The following is a 19,943-nucleotide window of genomic DNA, read 5'->3' on the forward strand; positions in this document are numbered from 1 at the left end:
TAAAAAGATAAAAGAAAAAAAAAAAAGGCAAGAAAAAAGTGAGTTTGCTTTGAGAACTCTTGTTTCTGCCTGTGCTACACAAATTGTTCCTTGTTTATTGCCAAATCAGCAAAGAGACTTACTGGAAAGAAAAAACTGTCCAGAAAATCAACACGGTCAAGTTATGTCGGGCACATCTCAGGGTACAACTAGGTCTCTAGTACATTTGTTTGGTAAAGGGGTCAGCTATTTTGCAGCCAGAAACAATATTGCATAGCCATTCCACTAAGCATACATGTTGTTTTCAACTTAATGAAAAGCACTCATTTCTTAGGTGGAAGCATAGAAGAAAGGAGAAGGAAGTGAAGGATTAATTATTCAAGGCTAAATCATGACCATGTAATAAGTAAAATAAACAAAAATATTCATTTTAAATATTTATTATTAACAAAAGGGAAGGCTATGCTCTTTACTCTGTTAAAGTGGTTCACTTGTGTCACACACATGTGCCCGTCTGTGCTATTGAGTGTACATCTGTGGTTGAAACTGGGACAGTTATTTTATAAAGTTCATACTAGCAACCTACTCATATAATATATAATCATATTTAAGATAATCCTGGTGGTGCACAGCCATTGAAATTACACTTCCAGGATCCACTGGTTCCCATGTCATTCATATGCTAACAACCTGCCCCCAGTGAAGCAGCAAAGCAAGCTCAAGCAATGTGCGGGTAGCAGTGGCAGGGAGATTCACTGGTAGTTTCCTGAGTCCATGTTAACAGAATTAATGAATCAACAATAGAAGACACAATAGCAGGCAGACTTTTACCCAGTTTTATTTAGTTTCTTTTCACACTTTATGAAAGAACTATGTAAAAGGTGGATCCATGTCCTGTTTGTGTCAGTAAGGACAGCAGGCACACGTTCAGCACATGCCTCTTGAAGGTAATCAATGCCAGATTTGGAAGGACAAACTTCTAGTATTGGTCATTCTTTGAAAAGAACTTTTGGCAGCCTAGCATTGGTCATCAGTATACTTACTGGAAAGCTGACTTTCTCATTAATACTACTTCAGCTTCACATAAGTATCCCATTAATTTGATTTTTACCACTGTAAATGCTAGGATTTCCATCTGGGAGTAAGTGTCTAGAACCTCAAACATGATGGGTACCTTCTGTTTGACCAGTTGTGACCAGATGAAAAGAAGATATAAAGAGCAGGAACTCTCTGCATTTCAGGACACAATCATGTCTAATTTTGTAATAATACAACCTCTAGCTTCTATATGTTGTTTCTGAAACATTGGTCCTGCTATACAGAGGTGAAGTAATTACAAAGACAGTCAATAACAACAGATCTAGCAGCGAGCCCCAGTCCCACCATTCTTTCCATTATTTGGTCAAACATCTGGAAGTCAAAATCCTCACTGAACATTGTTTCATCACATGATACTCTATAGACACAAAAGCAGGCTTTCTCTGTAGAAGCCACAGCCTAAACACTTGCAGGATATGAGTAGAAAGCTCTAATGTTATTAATGCATATAGTAAGCAGAAGAACATACATAAATAATTTGTCCGGGATAAAACCTGTAGCGGAAGAGGGAGCCTGTCACCAGTCTTGTAGGTGTAATGAATAAGGCAGATACTGACAACATTCTTTCCCCAGCAAGGAAACTTTCACCAAAGTCATTCAAATCGACTTCTTGAGTAGAATTATAGGGAAGATTTGTGCTTTCATTGCACAAATATAGGGAAGATTTGTGTTTTCATTGCACACAGGCTTCTTTTAATGCCCAGCATGACTTTGACCTTTCTCAAGCTAATTTTTTTCATCTAGTGGGTAAGTAAAATGATGTTGATTCTCTTTGCAAAATACACTGAGAAAGTACTATGCAACTACAAAATAGTATTAATCATTAGGCTATTGTTAGTTGTTATGCATAATTCATATTACTTCTGTGGCTCTTCCTTGTGCTGTTTGCGTGAAAATTCTGAAGCCACGTATGAGTTTCTTTATGCTCATGTTACTAGAAGTGTCATATTCATGCCTCTTCTAAGACTTCATAGATGGAGCGTAGATCAAGCAGATTGGTGTGAAGCAGGTTCTGAAAATGGGAGGAGTGAGAGATGTGCAAATTCTGGGAATCCACCTCACCCCCTACTCCACCTCTTCCCACCACTTCCCAGTGCCCGCCCCCAGCTTCAGCCTGCGCTCTTAAACTGCTGCCACCCTGTGCTGGGTCGAACATTTTCAGCTGCTAACTCCACAACTGTGCTGAGTAGTCAGCAGCACCTGGTGGGACAGATATGATGGTGCTGAGATTAGGCAGATGGGCTTCCCTGGGGCCTCTCCTCTCCCTGCTCTTTTCCACTAGCATGGCGGTAAGTGAAGAGACAGTGTTAGAAAAATCAATGTGGAAAGTACTGTCAGAGAAAATGGTCTGAAATGTCACTGAAAATGGCCTTCTTTCTTCTCTTCAGTATGTTGCTACCAGAGAAAACTGCTGCATATTAGATGAACGATTTGTAAGTATCTGAACAACTTTTCTTTTATCTTAAGGTTCTAACTAAAGCTTTCATATGCTGATTATTAACCACCATTATCACTCGTAGCTTTGTTTTATCTTCACTTATATTTTTTGTACTCATTAAATGTGCTGTGCTTAAGCCCCTTATCCATTAATACATGTGTATGATGGTAAAAATGTAGGAGAGGCTGTGCTGTTGACAAAAGCATATATCTAGAAGATATTACAAGTAGCACCATGAACCATTTCTTTTCTGTGTATGTATGTATATATTGTAAGAGCAAACTGCCTCTTTAAATTCAAATACACCAGGCTAGGAAAAGCCTGCACTTTTTTATCCACAATCATTTATATAAGCAATGCCTGAAAGTTCTTGTACTCTCCTTTTTTTTGCTCCTGAAACATTGCCAATGATTATTCTTTCCACTTTAGGGTAGCTACTGCCCAACAACCTGTGGCATTGCAGATTTCTTTAATAAATACCATCTCACTGTGGATGGGGAGCTGCAGGAAATGGAGAGAATGTTGCGGCAAATTTCTAACTCTACAGGAACAACAGAGCATGTGATTCAGCACATCCAAAGCCTCTATCCTCCAGAGAAGCAGACACTACCAAGTGAGAATATAAAAATTACACAACTGAAGTTTTCTTGCTTTTTAATTTGCTTCATGGCAATAATTTTATACCTTTGTTTTACAGATTCAATTGATGATTTTACTAAAAAGTCCAGGAAAATGATTGATGAAATTATCAGATATGAAAACACTATTTTGTCTCATGAAACTACTATACAGTAGGTATCTTCCACCTTTTGTATCACTTGGTAACCTAAATAGCTTTCTTTCTGTTCTTTTATCAAGTGCAGGTAAGGCTCCCTCAGAAAGGGTTTTGTGCTCCTGTGGACCATGGTGGCCACACTGTCATTAGTAGCTGGGAATATGCAAAAGGATCATGTGGATCTTACATTGCATTCTCTGCTCATCTTCATAAGCCATTAACTGTGCAAAAAGTGCAAGGCAAGAACATTGGGAAGCATGACAATATTTGTACTTATGTTGGGTTTTTTTTGCTGTGCTAGCTATTCCAATATTTGGAGATTTTATATGTGTTTGTGCTGTAATGCGGAGTATGTGGAATATTTGTACAATTTCTGTAATTAATTCTGCTGAACATAAAAAATGAGCTAATAGAGGCACCTCTTTTTACAGAGGTGTATCATAGCAGCATGCTACATAGGTGAGGCATGTATGCAATGAAATTTGTGTTACGGATGCAGAAGACAACAAACCATTTTTGTCTCCCTGTCCAGACAGTTGACAGATACACATATACTGAACAGTAACAGGATCTCACAGCTGAAAGAGAAGATTGCCCATCTTGAGTCACTATGTCAGGAGCCATGCAGAGACACGGCTGAAATACAGGAGACAACTGGAAGAGGTGCAGAAAATGCTTCTGGTGTGGTGGAGGGTTCATTCAGTTACAAGTATTGCAGTGATGATGAGTTGTTTGTAATCTAGTGGCCCATAGATTTCTGCAAAGGTATGTAAGATGACAAGTTATGGAACCAGTGCTTGAATCAATAGGAGTGCTAGGTTGATGCTCTGCAAAAAAGGCATTCAGATGGAACTGAGATCTCTGGCCTTTTTGGCCAAAGCCCAATTGTCCTAACATGGATGCGAAATGTGATGGACATGAGTAGAGTTTTCTCATCTTACACAAGTCCTGTGACCTTCAGTAGGATTGTTTTGTGGCAATGACATTGAAGTATGTGAATTAAATAGCTAAGTGTGCAGCACTGCCATTTAAATAAATTGTTTTTCTTATGCTAAGAAAGCTAAGATAGCAAATAAATGTGCATATAGAATTGTGGTTAGATTAATAATGATCCTTTGAATATCTTTACCTCAGATTGTCAAGACGTTGCAAACAAAGGTGCCAGGAAAAGTGGTCTTTACTTCATCAAGCCTCAAAAAGCCAAGCAGTCATTCCTAGTCTACTGTGAGATTGACTCATATGGCAATGGCTGGACAGTGTTACAGAGGGTATGCTGCTTATGTATTATTACTATGAGCAAGCTTCTGGCACCAGCATTATTTTTATTTGCCTGTGTAAGATACGTATCTTTTTGACTGAGTGTTCTGTTTTTCTTTGCCTAGAGACTGGATGGGAGTGAGGACTTCAAGAAAAACTGGATTCAGTACAAGGAAGGATTTGGACATCTGTCTCCAGATGACACCACTGAATTCTGGCTGGGCAATGAAAAGATTCATTTAATAACTACACAGTCTGCACTGCCATACACCTTACGAGTAGAACTGGAGGACTGGAGTGGCAAAAAAGGGTATTGTTCATGTTGCTTCTGAAAATGGCAGATTAAAACCTACTGCTCTTTTGTCAGTTTGTACAGCTCTCTGATAAAATGATAAGCCCTTAGACCTGCTAACATGCATGGGACACTGGCTCCTGAACTCACAGACATGATAGCTATCACTGTGTGTAACTTGTTTGCAGGCACATGCGTGTTTGAAGGCCATTTGCTGGTAGCCATTTTATTTGGCAGAAGGAATCTATTTATTCTCTTTAAGTTTCTTCATCTTTATTAATCTTATGGCCTGGATAATCATCGTCAATGACTTCCAACTGAACTATTCTATTCTATTCTATTCTATTCTATTCTATTCTATTCTATTCTATTCTATTCTATTCTATTCTATTCTATTCATGTTTCCCTCTACAGGGGGGCTTACAGTCCCTGCCATTTCTTGAGATATCTGCTCCTTCCTCCACCAAGAATTTCCTTGTGACCTAAGTAAGCTTCAGCATTATGAACCTGGGAGATACATATGTGTATGTTTTATAATGTGGACCTTTCACACATCACTGAAGGCTATTAGTGTCTGATAATGGAGCACAAAAGTTGGTTGGATCTGTGTCACTCAGCTGAGGCACACAGTTACGGAAAACCAATTCCTTTTTACATGCTAGGGTGGCATACATGCCTTTTCCACAGTTCTAACACCTATGAATGTCCAGGGAATGCAGCATACTTATATTCATGATTCTGCTTTGTTAACAGCACTGCTGACTACGCTGTTTTCAAAGTGGCAAGTGAAGAAGACAAGTATCGACTGACTTATGCCTACTTTATTGGTGGTGAAGCTGGGGATGCCTTCGATGGCTTTAATTTTGGAGATGATCCAAGTGACAAATCCTTTACCTTTCATAATGGCATGCGGTTCAGTACCTATGATAACGACAATGATAACTATGCTGGCAACTGTGCTGAGCAAGATGGGTCTGGATGGTGGATGAATAGATGTCACGCTGCCCACCTCAATGGCAAATATTATATAGGTGAAGTATCTTCTAAGTACCTATAGCCCAGGACACTATGTTTCGGTGTCAAAGAAACATGGGTTGCTTTCATTTAAAATGTTTTGCCATCTGGATTTCCCAAAGCTGGTACAGCCCACATTTTACAATAACTGTTAACACCAGCAGTTGGAATTTACGGCTGCTCTCCAGCCCCAAATGGGAGAATCAGTCCTGAGAGAAGCAAACTAGGGGAAGAAGGGCAATGAACAGGGCCTCTAGTATGCCTGGGGATGCCATGGAAATTTTAGTACCAGAAGAATACTTGGGTGTGTTAACTCTTTAGGAAAGCAACTTAACTGCTTTGTTCCAACTGATATTTTTTTAGGTGGTGTGTACACATCAAATGATGCTGGTCCATCTGGATATGACAATGGCATTATCTGGGCAACCTGGCGTGACCGGTGGTATTCTATGAAGAAAACTGCAATGAAAATCATTCCATTTAACAGACTATCAATAGATGGACAGCAGCACAACTTAGGCAGTGCCAAACAGGTGTGAACACAAGCCCTTGGGGATGCTTAAAATGACAACAGAATATAGTTAGTGTTTCAAACACTGAGCATAGACAGCTGAAGTGCTAAGCCCACTGCATCTTAGAGAAGTCGGCTTTGTTTACCATTTTGTCACAGAAATACTTGCACTTTGATCTTGGTATACCTTCCACATTACTGTTTCTTTTAATATATAGATAAATTGGAAGTCTTATGATCAGAAATAATCCCTTGCCTACATGTGTTTTAAATGCTACATTTTAAATTTCTAACCTTTCTTTAGCAGGTCACTAAAGTGCTTTCTTTTTTTCTGTTGTAGGTTGGAGACTCATGAAAGTACAGTTTCACAAAGACTGATCTGAAGAGGGAAAACAAATCTTTTTTCTTAGTCACTGAACTAACCTAACATTACACAGTTCAGTTTTGACGATAAACACTGTTGCCTGTAAAATGCCCAAGCTTGTTCCCTGAGCAGTGCTTATCTCTATGTGCATGGTTGGGTTTTTATTGTGTACAAATTCTCAATAAATTTTTGATTATTACAAAAAAATATGAGCTTGTTATCTGTGCTCCACAGTTGGCCAAACAAAGCAAAGTGAACTTTATGAGGGTTAGAAAGAATCAAATATGTTTGATTCAGTCATTTCTGTAGTCGTTTCTGCTTTAGTAGTTTGTTTAGTAGTGAGTATTGGAGGTATTTCTCCATAGAAATGAGGCTTGTTTCCAGAAGTTTCCATTCTGTTTTCTGCTGAAATTAATCTTTGACATTAATCAAAGTACAGAGTAACTTGAAAGAAGCCCAGTTTACTGCTAAAGGCTACTTAGCTGATCTTACCATGAAGTAATAAATACATTTTCAACCAGGGTGTGCTAGGAAGTACACTATCAATAATCAATAACAGATATTTTACTCCAGAGCATACCTATTAACAAGTACTACACTGCACAACCGTTATTAAAAAATAACACATCTAGTGCCATTATTTGTAAAAAAACCAAAACAATTAAAAATGTCAACAGAAGTGTATTGTATTTTACTTGCATTTTTCTAGATCTGTTAATAATTTTCCAGGTCACACACACAAGCAAACTCACAGCACAGATCAAGAACAGCAAAGAGTTTGTGATGTTGCCTGAATGTAGTCACCCAGAATATCTGTTGAATTGGTTTGAGGGGTGCACTATCAAATGAGGTTAGGATTGTGAATAAACTGCTAAACAAAAATGGATTCAGAGCTAATACATATCCATATACACACACATCTGTCCATGCATATCTATATTGCTCTCTGTCTCAAGTTTATATATTGAAAAATTAAATAAGAAGTGTTGTCCTGGGTTAACACAGTCTACTCTCACAAGCTCCTTTCTCCCCACAGGAGGGAGAGTAACAAAAAACCCCTCACCTAGGTTAAAGATGAAGAGTTTTACAGGAAGTGCTACAACGCACAATGACAGCCTATTTGCAGAAAAGTGCAGCAAAATGCAGAAGCAGCAGCAGAAGCTAGCAACAAAGCAGTTCCTCCAACTCAAGCAGGCAGCAACCAGCCCAGTGGAAAAGACCAACAACCCCAAAACCTGGAAACCAGAAGCAGCAACGGGAATAGGAAGCCTCTCATATTGCAGTCTGAACTTCAAGCCCCATAAGACTTTGCTCCAGACAGCACTTCAATTTAGAAGCTGGCATGGCAGCAGCATGGCATTGAAGATCAGCAGCAGATTCAATTCAACCTATGACAAGTGTATCCCTAGTCTTTAATTTTAGCTACTAGTGAAAGGCCACATGTTCACTTGGTATTTCTGAATAACACATTCAAAGCATTTAAGATAGGAAGATGTTATCCTCATAAGAGAGATTGTAAAGGCAGTGTATGCCATCTGAAAACTTCTCCAGTTTTTGTGCCCAGGTCTCTGGCAGAGTTGCTGCTGAGCTTCTTTTTGCTGGATCAGTCTCCATAGCATGATAGGTTGCTGTCCCTGTCATTGTTACCAAGGTTGTTTTGACTTAGTTCATGTTTTACCCTTGGCCAAAATCTAAGAGGAAGGCAGGTTTCTCAGGAATAGGCAAGAAGAAGGCATAATTAGCACAGGGTCAGCGTGAGGTTAACAATTGTTTGCGATCAGAGACAACCTCTTCACTCCACTAAATTGGTGTATTTGCATGGTTTTGTTCCACCCATGCAACCAGACATGCTGCACACCTCACTTATAGCCTTGACACCCAATTTCTCACCACGTAATGCAGTGTTCCTGATCATTTTGTGCCATGAAGTCTCTCGTCTTTTTTTTGTTTTTTTTTGTAACTGAAGCAGTCAGTGTAGAGAGCCTTGGGGGAAGGATGTGAACTGAAGGTTGACAAGCCCAGTCTGATCTTGGTTCTCCAAACAACCATTGAGTGGCATTGGCCAACTCCCTTCCACTTTCTGTTTTCAGTTTATCCCACCTATGACATGACTTTAAGGTTGTTATTATTTCTATATTTTATTTACACCATGGAATTAAAAAATATATTTTTCCTCTCTGTCACTTTTACTTCTGTGTCCACACTCTGCTAGGTGTGATGTGTGATTTGTCTCTCCCTGTTTAGCTTTTGGCCACTGTGGTTTATTTAATAATAATCTGCTGTAACTTCATACATTTCACTGGTGTGAGCTGGCATTTTATGAGTTGCTCACCAGAACTATGATTGGCTTTTTCTTCCAGTATGATCATTCAAAGAAGTCCTACACCAGAGCTCATCTGGGCACCTGCAGGATCCCAGCCCACTGTTTGAAATAAGACTGGCAAGGCTGATGCCTTTTGGATTTCCATTCTACTGTTTCCAAATCTCTTCTATCAGAAAGGGGTCTGAAAAGATCTAGTTCTTCTGACTATTAGAGAGAGAATCACACTCTTGGTATTTATTTTTGGGGTTGTTTGGGTTTTTTGGGGTTTTTTTTTGCAACCAAATACATCACAGTTGTACTTATTTGACTCTATCTTGTGTACTGAGAAGTCATATTTCTCTTTTCTTAATCAGTCTTTATTTTATGTGACCTTCAGACCACAGCCTAGAGTGAAAGTCATTTGTATGTAAGTAAGCTTGTCCCCCTCTGAGTTGATAAAAGTTCATTGTAGGCTTTGTTGGCTACAACTAATTTGCCTTCCTTTTGTGCCTTGTGTTTGCAGTCAATCACCCAAAGACACTGTAGCACAAAACAGTTCACTCTACAGAAAAGAACAAAAAAAAGAGAGATTGAAAAGAGGACAAGGAAGAGATAGAAGTAGAAGGTACAAAGATAGAAAGAGGCAAATTATGTGGATGGACTTGGGGACTTGCTGGGCCCCACAGTCTGTGAGCAAAATGTGGGACCAGATGCTGGGACTGGCTAGTAATGAATGCAAAAATATTGTCTGAGGAGCATATAATGAGAAAGTGGAGCTGAGAGCTGAAGCGGAAGGACAGTGGAGTTTAATACAAGATTTCCAGGGAGGGACATGAATGAGCAGGTACGATGAGGAGAAGGCATCACCTGGAAGCTGGTGGGGACTGTTGGTAGGACTGGAGACTGGGGCAGTGCTGGGCAAACAAGGGCTAGATCTCAACTCGGGAACACAAACCAGAGTTTAATCCCAGACTCCACAGCTATTTCTCTGGCAACCTACCAAAACAAGAGCAGCTGAAGCAGCGAACTGTACTTCTGCCCTTTGATCATTAATTAAAGATAAATCCAAAGTTTATCTAGCTCTTGGCCTTTAGCTTTCCAAACAAACACAGAGAGAAGTGACTGGATGATTACAACATAAAAGCAAAGGTATAGGCTGAAGGTCAGGCCCAGATGCAGTCCCCAACTGGACAGCCTAAGGAGCTCCTCCTTCACCTCAGCCTCACCAGCAACTCCCTCTGAATGAAGCAGGAAAGCCCTCTTAGCTTACCTAATGTTTATGATTGGGCTTTTCCCAATGGCTGTAGCCTTAGTGGCTGAGTTCTACTTGGACCAGAGCTTAACTGTTCTGCATTTGAAGGTCACCAGAAAGCTGGCACATGCTATGGCTGTGTCCAGCGTTGCACTGGTAGCCAGTACCTGGGACACCACCTCAAATTGTTGCATCCTCTGTTAGCATGATTAAACAAACAGAAATTCTTCTGCTTGATCAAGGTGCTCTGACTTCTCTTGATTTTTAAGGCCTATTAAATTATAAAAAATAATTTTCAGAGATTATTGAAGAGAACAAAATCAAGCTCTTATAAATAAGCACCATAGGAAAATCATTGACTCTTTAAACAGTCTGCAAATCATCATCATGCAATGAAAAAAGTATATGGCTCTGGGCAGCTGCTTGCCAGCAGAGCCCCATCCATGCTCAGTGTGAGGAGGAAGGCATTTGTGGAAGAAACAGCATATGTGGTCCTGTGGTAAAGACCATGGGTGTACACAGAAGGAGAGCACATGTGTTCCTAAGCATGGAGATCCTGAGGCTGGGATCCTTGAGCAAAGTGTTGTGTCCATCACGTACATTAAATTAGAGCTTGTTCGTTTGAGTTGGAGACTCTCTGAGGAGTCACATTTATTTTAGGTGAAGCCCATTTTACTCTGCTCTGTAAAATAATTAACCCTAATCCTGCAAGACTTCCTCTTAATATGGTCTTTCTCTCCATTAAGCATTTTATTGTCCTCTGAGCTTTTCATAATTCTTCACAGAGTGAAAAAAACCGTGTAGGATTTGGAGGTGCATCACCAACCTTACTTCTGCTGAAGTTAGCAGCTGAGAATTTTGGTAAGTGTATTGATTATGTGCTTTGGGTTCAGGAGCTGCTTTGTGGACATTTATCAACCAAACAACACAGCCGTGGCTGGCTGATCTTCAAACTGAGCAAAGATAATAAATGGGCTGTTTGGACATATTTATTTATTTATTTTAGATTAATTGAGGTGTCTTGTTGCTGAAATCAGAAGTAATTCGTTGCATCATAGTATTACTGGCACTGCATATGGTTCCACAGAAAACTTTACAAAGCGTGTTGAAGGGAACTGAAATAAGCAAAGCATTTTGTTTCAGAATGTGCATAGATAAGATAATATGAAACCTTAAATACAATAGAAACCCTTTGTCATGCAAAATCATATCCTGGTGTAAGTGTTAATCAATGTAACACCATCTTATTGACTCTTCAGCTGGGGATATGACTGCTAGTTATATTGGTGTAAGTTGTTAGGTTTAAGAGAGTTTTCTCGATAAGAGAAGCATGACATGCAAGGTCAGAATTGGGAGGAAACAAAGACTCCAATTCAACTTTATGTAAACTTTACATACAGAGGGTTCAAGCCTCCTGAAGGCTTGGATCCGAAGATGTAATCAACTATTTTGAATTAAATGTGTTGTCCAATGACAGAGTTAAGCTTAAACATGTCTCTCTAAAGCAAAAAAGTTTTGTGAATGCCATGTTGCTTAAATAAAAACAAGGGACAATTTGTTCTTTCAACTGATTAGGCCCACTTCTACGCTAGCAAAAGTTTTCTTGCTCATTCCTGATCAATGTGGTGGCAACTTTTCAGATGGGCAGTATCTTTCAAGTGCCCGATGGTCATGTATAACATCAGTAACAGTAAGGCTTGTTGTAAGAGCTCACAGAAGCAGCACATTATCATCAATTGCCACATGCAAACTATGCCCATTAAACAAACATTTAAGGAGGCATGCCTCCTTAGGAAGATTTAATTATGCTTAACATCTGTTCCTTGACATTTTCAAATATCACTCTACTCTGATTTTCATAAATATGTGTTCATTTCAAATGAATCTCACTTGATAAAAAAGTAAAATACACCTTTTGTGGAACAGACAGCACAACGTTAAACACATCTGCACTATACAAATACCAGTAAGGTCCAGCTGTAAAAACTGATGTAAACTTGGCTCTGCACTCTTCAAGAATTAATTTGAGTTGAAGACCATATGGTCAGAGACTGCATCAACCTTTCTTAGACTAGTGCTTGCTTTTGAAAGGTTAGTGGATTTCACAGCAGTGGAGCATAGTCACACAGAAAGGGAAAACCACTGACTTTGATTTTTTTCAAACAGATAGCAACTCTTTGATTATGCCAGTTAAATGCCCATCACAGACTGTGTCTTCCAGACAATAAACATTGCTGGATCCTGCTAGGTCCTGAATATACCTTAGTTGAACAACCAGTTATGAGAAACTATGCTTTAGACAGATTGTTTCCTGGAATACACGGTGCTGCCTGCATGTTAGCGTTGTACAAACTTATCTGGAGCAAATAACACCAGAAACTTGTGCAAGAGGCCTTAAGTAATCACCCAAGCAGGAGGGGGGAATTTGCTATGTTTTGTCTCCAAATAGAAGGGAGCATAATGATTAATCTCTGGTTTGCATTAAGGTTTAAATTGCACCAAAAGACCAGTAAAGAGCATCCTTTCAGTCAGAGTTCTGCTCACTCTTCTCCTGAAGATGATGTCTGCAAGGATCATCTGTGTGTTGCTGTCCCTCAATATAGCTTGGGTATGAGTTTGCTTATTTGATTCTTTTTCCTCTCTTTCTGTTTTGAAGAGTAAGCATTTATTTATTGTTTGTTCATTAGATAGACACATTTTGGCTGTTACCTAGCTCATAAAATTCAATGCGCACACATATACACATGCATACTGTAACCACTTTGCTGCGGGCCTTTCATCAGTTGTTACTGAGTGTCCAGCTGTCTAGTTTTACTTAATTAAGTTTTGATGAATCTGCCTGGCTTCAGGAGCAGCAAAGCACACACATCAACTTGAATTTATAGATTCGTAGGTGATGCTGGATGCTAGTGGCTCCAGCCAGTCAGAAATTTTCATATAGTTTAGGGTGAATTCTACTCTCCTTTGGATCATATTTCAGCAGAGTTTTCCACCTAAAAATGAAACAAAATTCCTTTATCATCAAACGCACCAGGTAGCAACACCAGGTTAAACTAGAGCTAAGTAAGAAACAAGGGAAGTGATAGACCTGATTTTCAACTATTCTAATACAAACTTGGTTTTCTTTCATTGAGAACCTCTTATGTGAGGTTCTTTTGTGTTTCTCTTTGTACCCATTTATTGAAGAATGTGTATATTCTAACAAATTACAGAAATTATAGGAAGCAAATGGGACAAAACAGAAGCAATCGTATTTGAGCTGTCAATGCCAAAAGGGCACAGACCACCTAAAAGTGAAGGGATTTTTTGTAACTTTAAAGAGGTATTTGAGCCAGATCCTCAGGAGCATGAATCAGCTGCTTTTAATAATGAAATTCCATTTCACTAGGGCTGAGCTTCTGGGTCTGGAGGCTAGAATGAGGAAAATTTTGCCTACCTCCAAATTAATCATTAATAATCATAATCATAATTAATATTTTCAAGCATTTATTATGCTGCTTGAAAAGAATATAAGATAAACAGTCAGACTTAGTTATATCTCAAGGCCTTAAACAGAGCTTTCTTTTATAAAAAGTAATTATTTCCCAGTCTTTTACTAAGGAATATCACAATAGGAATCCTTACAGTTTTTTGACTCAGAATTAGCATGTATATATAAATATATACACATTCTCAGGTTTGAGAAAAAGCTCAGTATATTTGTTTCTCTTCCATTAGCACAGTGGAATCCATCCAACACTGACATTACTATTCTTGTTAAGATGTTACTAACGTTATTGCTCTTTATGCCAGGCAAAACGGTGCTATAAGCTCACAGCAACTGTGATTAAAATCAGAAACTCTCTTCATACATATCTTTAAGACAGTTTTGTGTAGAATGAAGGTGGTAGAATGAAAATAAAAAATTAGAAGTATTGAAGCAAAAGGAAATATAACATAGATTTATTATTTTTTTAGTACTTGCTTTAGTTTAACCAACTTTAATCTAATTTCAAGTAATTTTATATTTACATAGAGAACACAAGATTTCTGTGGAATGATATCATAACATATACTGAGGATCACCAGCTCCCAACAAAGCAGTATTAATTTTAAGAAATTGAGGGCTTCATTTCAATTAAACAAACAAAATTATATATTACAAGAAATGTTAGGAATAAAATCTCTGAACTGTTTGGTGTGATGATTTCCAGATGGCTTTGAACAGCCTCAGGCTGCGACTGTGTAGGTTTAGACTGGACATTAGGAAAAAAAAATTCATGGAAATAGTGGTCAGGCATTGGAATGTGATGCCCAGGGAGGTGGCTGAGTCACCAACCCTGGATGTGTTTAAGGATCATTTGGATGTGGTGCTTGGGGATATGGTTTAGGGGTGAATCTTGTAGAGAAGGGCTATTGGTTTGACTTGGTGATCCTGAGAGTCTTCTACGACCTGGATGTTTCTGTGAGTCTCTAATTGCCACAGGTCAGCTATGCCACTGAGTGTCTGAGGATGTCAGTGTTGTGTTTCTGTTCTCTTTGTAGCTGTTTAGTTCATTTTGGTTGTGCCTTTTCCCCCTTTTTGATCTTGGCAGGCACAAGATGGAGAGACTGACTTTGAAAAGGTGGGTGCAGGAATCCGTGGTCCCAGGATTGTGGAGCACATGTCCCAGACCACCTGCCAGTATGAGAAGAACTGGCCCATCTGTGCAGATGATGACTGGGTGAGCAATGAACTCCAGCAGCAAAAGCAGGGCCCATCAGTAGGGTGCTCATGAACCTCAGCCAAACCACACTGATGACTGCCATGCAGCCAGCATATGACTATGCTTTAGGTCCAAGGGAAGACAGGTAACACTCATGTTGGAGCAGCCTGGAGAGAACTGCTGTGGGAAAGAATTAATAAATGAATGAATGAAAGAATTAAAAAGAAAGAAAAAAAATTCAGGGGAATGAAAGAGGGAGTAGAAGTGTACAGAGGTGCAGAACCAAAAGAGAAAGTAAATCTGGAAAAGAAAGATGAAATAAAAGAAGACGACTATAAACTGCATATAAACTGTTAATTTGTCTCCCTCTTGCCTCTTTCATCTCAGCCTATCTTTATGTTATATTCTTTTGATGAAATCTTGGCAGAGAGCTTTAGTCTGTTGGAATGTGAAGCTTTTCCAATGAAAATTTTGCTTAAATATGTTGGCCTCTAACATCTTTACTCAAACTGGACAACAGACCTTTCCTTGTAGGAGCCCTTTAGGAAGTACATGTATATGTGTGTATGTGTTATTTCACCCCTGAGTATCAGAGGAGAGAGAAATATAAGGGTTTACTTGTTCCCTGCTGCCTGTTTTTGTCAATTTCCTGAGGATGCATTTCACTGGTTCTATCACACCAGTGACAGAAGCATAGGAGGTAAAGGATTGACCTCCAGGTGGCTTACTCTAAGTCACACAAGTCCTTGGTGAAGTCAGTAGATTAACAGGAAAGGGCATCTGAAGGGAATTTGCAGAATCTTGCCCTAATATTTGTGTGTGTGTGTGTGTGTGTGTGTTTTCAGTGTTGCCCCAAAATCTAGAAACATAATATTAACAAATACATTTACTTGTGAAGATTTTGACACAATTATTTCCCTCTTTCAATTTTAGGGTACAAAATGTCCATCAGGCTGCAGAATGCAAGGGCTGATTGATGAGACAGACCAGGATTATAGTCACAGAATAGAAAAAATCAAGAAGCTGCTAGCAGAAAACCAAAACAACTACAAAAAATCCAATCGGATAGTTACAGAAACCATAAACATAATAAAGCCAAACCTGGACAGTGCTCAGCGTGAGTATCTCACACCTGGTTTTATTATCTATTCCTGAATTATGGGTTGGGGTTTTTTTTGTGCACAAGCAACATGCAGAAAAATATATGCTGCACTGGACCTTGTTATCAAGAGCCAGAAGAAACACAGCAATACAAGACTAGTTAACTAGTAAAATCTAATGTAATTATTACCTGCTTAGTCCTGTTAGAAATATGTTCTTATTTACATCTTTTAATCACAGATTTTAAAATATGCTACACTTTTAGGAAAGAAACTTACATTTGCATAGCTGACTGTGTGGTAATTCTATTTCAGAGGTTGATGAGACTTATGGTCACGTGTCAGGAGAACTGAGGCGAAGAATTGTGACATTAAAGCAGAGAGTTGTCACTCAAGTAAACAGAATTAAAGCTCTGCAGAGCAGTATCCAGGAACAGGTGGTGGAGATGAAGCGCTTGGAGGTAGGCAGCTGCTACGTAATTTCCATTTTTTCCAGGGCTTAGCTACAGAAAAAGGGTCTGTACATAACATGATAACTGCAAAACATGATGCAACTTTCACATGATCTGACTTGCTGAGACAATGAGCTGCTTTCTGTGCAGCTTGGTTTTCCTTTCCTGCTTTGTGGGAGCCAGCATGAGCTTGGGAGGACTCTTGTTCCCATCTGCCACTCTTGCTGTCAGACAGACAGCAAGGATGTTGTATCTGCTGGTAACTGGCTCTGTGTGAGGCATTTCTCCTCCTGCAAGAAATTACTGAGTAGCTAGGATGAGAGGAACATGCTCTGTATTTTCTCAGTGCCTCCACTGCTGCCCACAGCCAGTATTGGCATTGGGAACACAGCCTGTGTTCCCAGGTTGCAGCCATTTCTTCTGATAGTAATGCAAGAAAAAGTACTAGCACAACCAGCAGTTTTGCTCAAAAGCCCTTTTTGATCCCTGGATTAGAGATCTGGCTTTTGGATCATTTGGGAAAACAATCATAGAATCAGAATTTTTTTGCCTGGAAAAGATATCTAAGATCATCGAGTCCAACTATCAAATGTCATCCCTACGGGGCAGGTCGCACAGCAGGCTCATGACAGGCTCTATGACAAGTCCAGTGTCTTCCCCTCTCCTTGGAGCACTTGTTTTTGCCCTGACCCCCAATGAGTGTGCCCACTCTGCATCACTCCTTCCAAACTCAGGAAAACACCCCTATGCCCTGAGAATAAAGGGAGCAGAGATTGTGGACATGCTTCAGTATACTTCTCCATGGGGATCATGTGCAGTGTGCTATTATGCATGCTGTATTTACAGTGGGAATAAGCCCAGGGACGATTTCAAAACGGAGTTTTGGAAAAGCTCAGCGGTAGGTGGGAGGGCAGCTCCCACCTTTCCCCAGTCCAGTTAAAGGATAAGCTTGCTTGAGAAAATCAGAAAAGCTCCCTAACCAAATTATTTGTCTCTGTTTATGTAGGTGGACATTGATATAAAAATACGAGCTTGCAAAGGATCCTGTGCTAGAAGTTTTGATTACCAGGTGGACAAAGAAAGCTATGACAACATCCAGAAGCAGCTTACCCAAGCCAACTCCATTGACTTGCACCCAGAGCTTCAAACAACCACCTTGAGTACACTGAAAATGAGGCCACTTAAGGACTCCAATGTTCCTGAGCATTTTAAGCATAAGCCTCTGCCAGAAATGCAGGCTCTGAACATAGTAAATAACATCAGGCAAATGCAAGCAGTATTAGAGAGATCAGAAGCAGACACAACCCCCCCCCGAGGTGACAGCTCATATCACCTGGCAGAATCAAGGGGGGATAGACTAGCACATACCACCAAGTTCTTTACTCCTACTCATGGGAGAGAAACCCTTGGTCTGGGAGACAAAGCCTCCTCTGCTGTTCATAGATGCACCAAAACTACCACCAAAAGAATTACCACTGGTCCTGATGGCCCTAGAGAAGAAGTAGTTGAAAAAATGATTTCTTCTGATGGCTCAGACTGCTCCTATTTACATGGAACAGGAAATGTTGGAGGGGAAGGGAGCACATACCATGTTGGTGCGACAGAATTCCACAAGATAGAGACATTATTCCCTGAACTAGAATCATTTTTCACACCCGGTACTGGAGTATCCAGTCATTCAGGGAAAGGTCCATTTACAGACTTAGGAGAGGATGAAGATGATGACTTTAGAACAATCCACGCTCAGCCACCTGAACTCCCATCTGGCAGTGCAAGTCACTCCAAGACTGTAGTGACCAGCTCTTCTTCTAGCTTCAACAAGGGAGGCTCCACTTTTGAAACCAAATCACTAAAGACCCGTGGAGTAACTGAGCAGCTAGGTGGGGTTCAACATGATCAGAGTGCAGAGGATACCCCAGACTTTCAGGCACGCAGCCTCAGACGACATGTGAAGCAAAGGACAGTCAACACTGGGAAAGGTACACGGGCATCACAGAAATAGTTATTGAGGTAGTGGAGCCAAATTCCATCCGTAACTAAATTGACACATTTGGTTTAGATACTGCAGTGCAACAGTGTGATGTTAAAAAGCTAGCACTGTGTCTGTTTGTTGCCAACTTGAAAACAAAACAGAAAATATTTCATTAATTCTTGGGTATTACATTGACAATTCACAATTTAAGTATGTAAAGTATTCTTTCCTGAATTCTTTTTAATGTTGCCTGTCACTATACCTAGTGTAGTTCAAGACATGATTAACAATTTTCATCAGAGCTATTGGTACTTGGATTCCCCTGAACCTTTTATTAAATTTTGCTGATAACTCCTGTCAAACCAGATCAACTTTGTTTTTTTAGACTGTGATGATATCCGCCAGAAACACACTTCTGGTGACAAAAGTGGCATTTTCAAAATCAAGCCAGCGGGATCCAATAAGGTTTTGTCAGTTTATTGCGACCAAGAGACCACTTTGGGAGGATGGCTATTGATCCAACAGAGAATGGATGGATCAGTGAATTTTAACCGGACCTGGCAAGACTACAAGAGAGGTTTCGGCAGCGTGGATGGCAGAGGGCGAGGAGAGCTCTGGCTGGGCAATGAAAACATACACTTGCTGACTCAGAATGACACGCTCCTTCGAGTAGAGTTAGAGGACTGGGATGGAAATTCTGCATATGCAGAGTATATCATACAGGTAGGGTCTGAAGCAGAAGGGTACCCTCTTGCCGTGTCCTCCTATGAGGGGACTGCCGGGGATGCGCTGATCGCTGGCTGGCTGGAAGAGGGCACTGAATACACATCCCATGCCCAGATGAGGTTCAGCACCTTCGACCGGGACCAGGACCGCTGGGAGGAGAGCTGTGCAGAGATGTATGGGGGTGGATGGTGGTACAACAGTTGCCAGGCAGCGAACCTCAATGGTATTTACTACCTGGGGGGCCACTATGACCCCAGGTATAACATTCCTTATGAGATTGAAAATGGTGTGGTCTGGTTACCATTTAGAGCCTCTGATTATTCCCTCAAAATTGTTAGAATGAAAATCAGGCCCATAGAAACCCTGTAGAAGGACAGGCTCTTAATATCTGTGTTACAACTTCAAGTTGGAAAGATTTTTTTAAAATACATATGTATGATTTATATTTACTCTGTGAATTTGAAGGCAACTGGACACATCTGTGGCTTGAAAAATAAACACTGATTATCAACAAAGGAGTTATTTCATTTTATTTGTAACTGACAAACCTTTTCAAGGAAATACTGATTTTAAAACCCTTTTTATATAAACTTTATCTATGTCTTTGGCAGCTTAAAACTTGACTGAAGACAAAAGTATTTACACTTTAAACTATTTAGTTTGTTTCAGAGCGTTAAAGAGGAAAAAGTATTTAGAAATATATTCACCATGAATAATGTGAACCAT

The 19,943-nt window shown here is 39.8% G+C and overlaps 2 protein-coding genes across 2 annotated transcripts; both read left to right on the top strand.

Annotated features, from left to right (window-relative positions):
• The first annotated feature begins 2,233 nt into the window (after positions 1-2,233).
• FGG (fibrinogen gamma chain) lies at positions 2,234-6,935 on the top strand. Its single transcript, XM_068137245.1, has 10 exons — positions 2,234-2,366; positions 2,466-2,510; positions 2,945-3,128; positions 3,213-3,306; positions 3,823-3,953; positions 4,425-4,558; positions 4,673-4,857; positions 5,593-5,870; positions 6,217-6,386; positions 6,705-6,935. The coding sequence occupies exons 1-10, from the start codon at positions 2,292-2,294 to the stop codon at positions 6,717-6,719; spliced, it is 1,311 nt and encodes a 436-aa protein (XP_067993346.1). The 5' UTR covers positions 2,234-2,291; the 3' UTR covers positions 6,720-6,935.
• Positions 6,936-12,793: 5,858 nt separating this feature from the next.
• Positions 12,794-19,732, top strand: FGA (fibrinogen alpha chain). Its single transcript, XM_068137247.1, has 6 exons — positions 12,794-12,890; positions 14,857-14,985; positions 15,901-16,084; positions 16,383-16,528; positions 17,526-18,498; positions 18,877-19,732. The coding sequence occupies exons 1-6, from the start codon at positions 12,840-12,842 to the stop codon at positions 19,584-19,586; spliced, it is 2,193 nt and encodes a 730-aa protein (XP_067993348.1). The 5' UTR covers positions 12,794-12,839; the 3' UTR covers positions 19,587-19,732.
• Positions 19,733-19,943: the final 211 nt, after the last annotated feature.

This window comes from Melanerpes formicivorus, unplaced genomic scaffold (assembly GCF_026170545.1).
Source record: "Melanerpes formicivorus ecotype bairdi unplaced genomic scaffold, bMelFor1.0.p_v2 SCAF_4, whole genome shotgun sequence".
Taxonomy (NCBI): Eukaryota; Metazoa; Chordata; class Aves; order Piciformes; family Picidae; genus Melanerpes; species Melanerpes formicivorus.

What these genes read in the sequence shown, in the direction of transcription:
- FGG (XM_068137245.1), top strand. Translation starts at nt 2,292, where the DNA reads ATGATGGTGCTGAGATTAGGCAGATGGGCTTCCCTGGGGCCTCTCCTC. An exon ending in GCATATTAGATGAACGATTT is followed by an intron (nt 2,511 to 2,944) that starts GTAAGTATCTGA and finishes TTTCCACTTTAG; the next exon opens with GGTAGCTACTGCCCAACAAC. An exon ending in TCTCATGAAACTACTATACA is followed by an intron (nt 3,307 to 3,822) that starts GTAGGTATCTTC and finishes CTCCCTGTCCAG; the next exon opens with ACAGTTGACAGATACACATA.
- FGA (XM_068137247.1), top strand. Translation starts at nt 12,840, where the DNA reads ATGATGTCTGCAAGGATCATCTGTGTGTTGCTGTCCCTCAATATAGCT. An exon ending in TCTGTGCAGATGATGACTGG is followed by an intron (nt 14,986 to 15,900) that starts GTGAGCAATGAA and finishes TTTCAATTTTAG; the next exon opens with GGTACAAAATGTCCATCAGG. An exon ending in TGGAGATGAAGCGCTTGGAG is followed by an intron (nt 16,529 to 17,525) that starts GTAGGCAGCTGC and finishes CTGTTTATGTAG; the next exon opens with GTGGACATTGATATAAAAAT.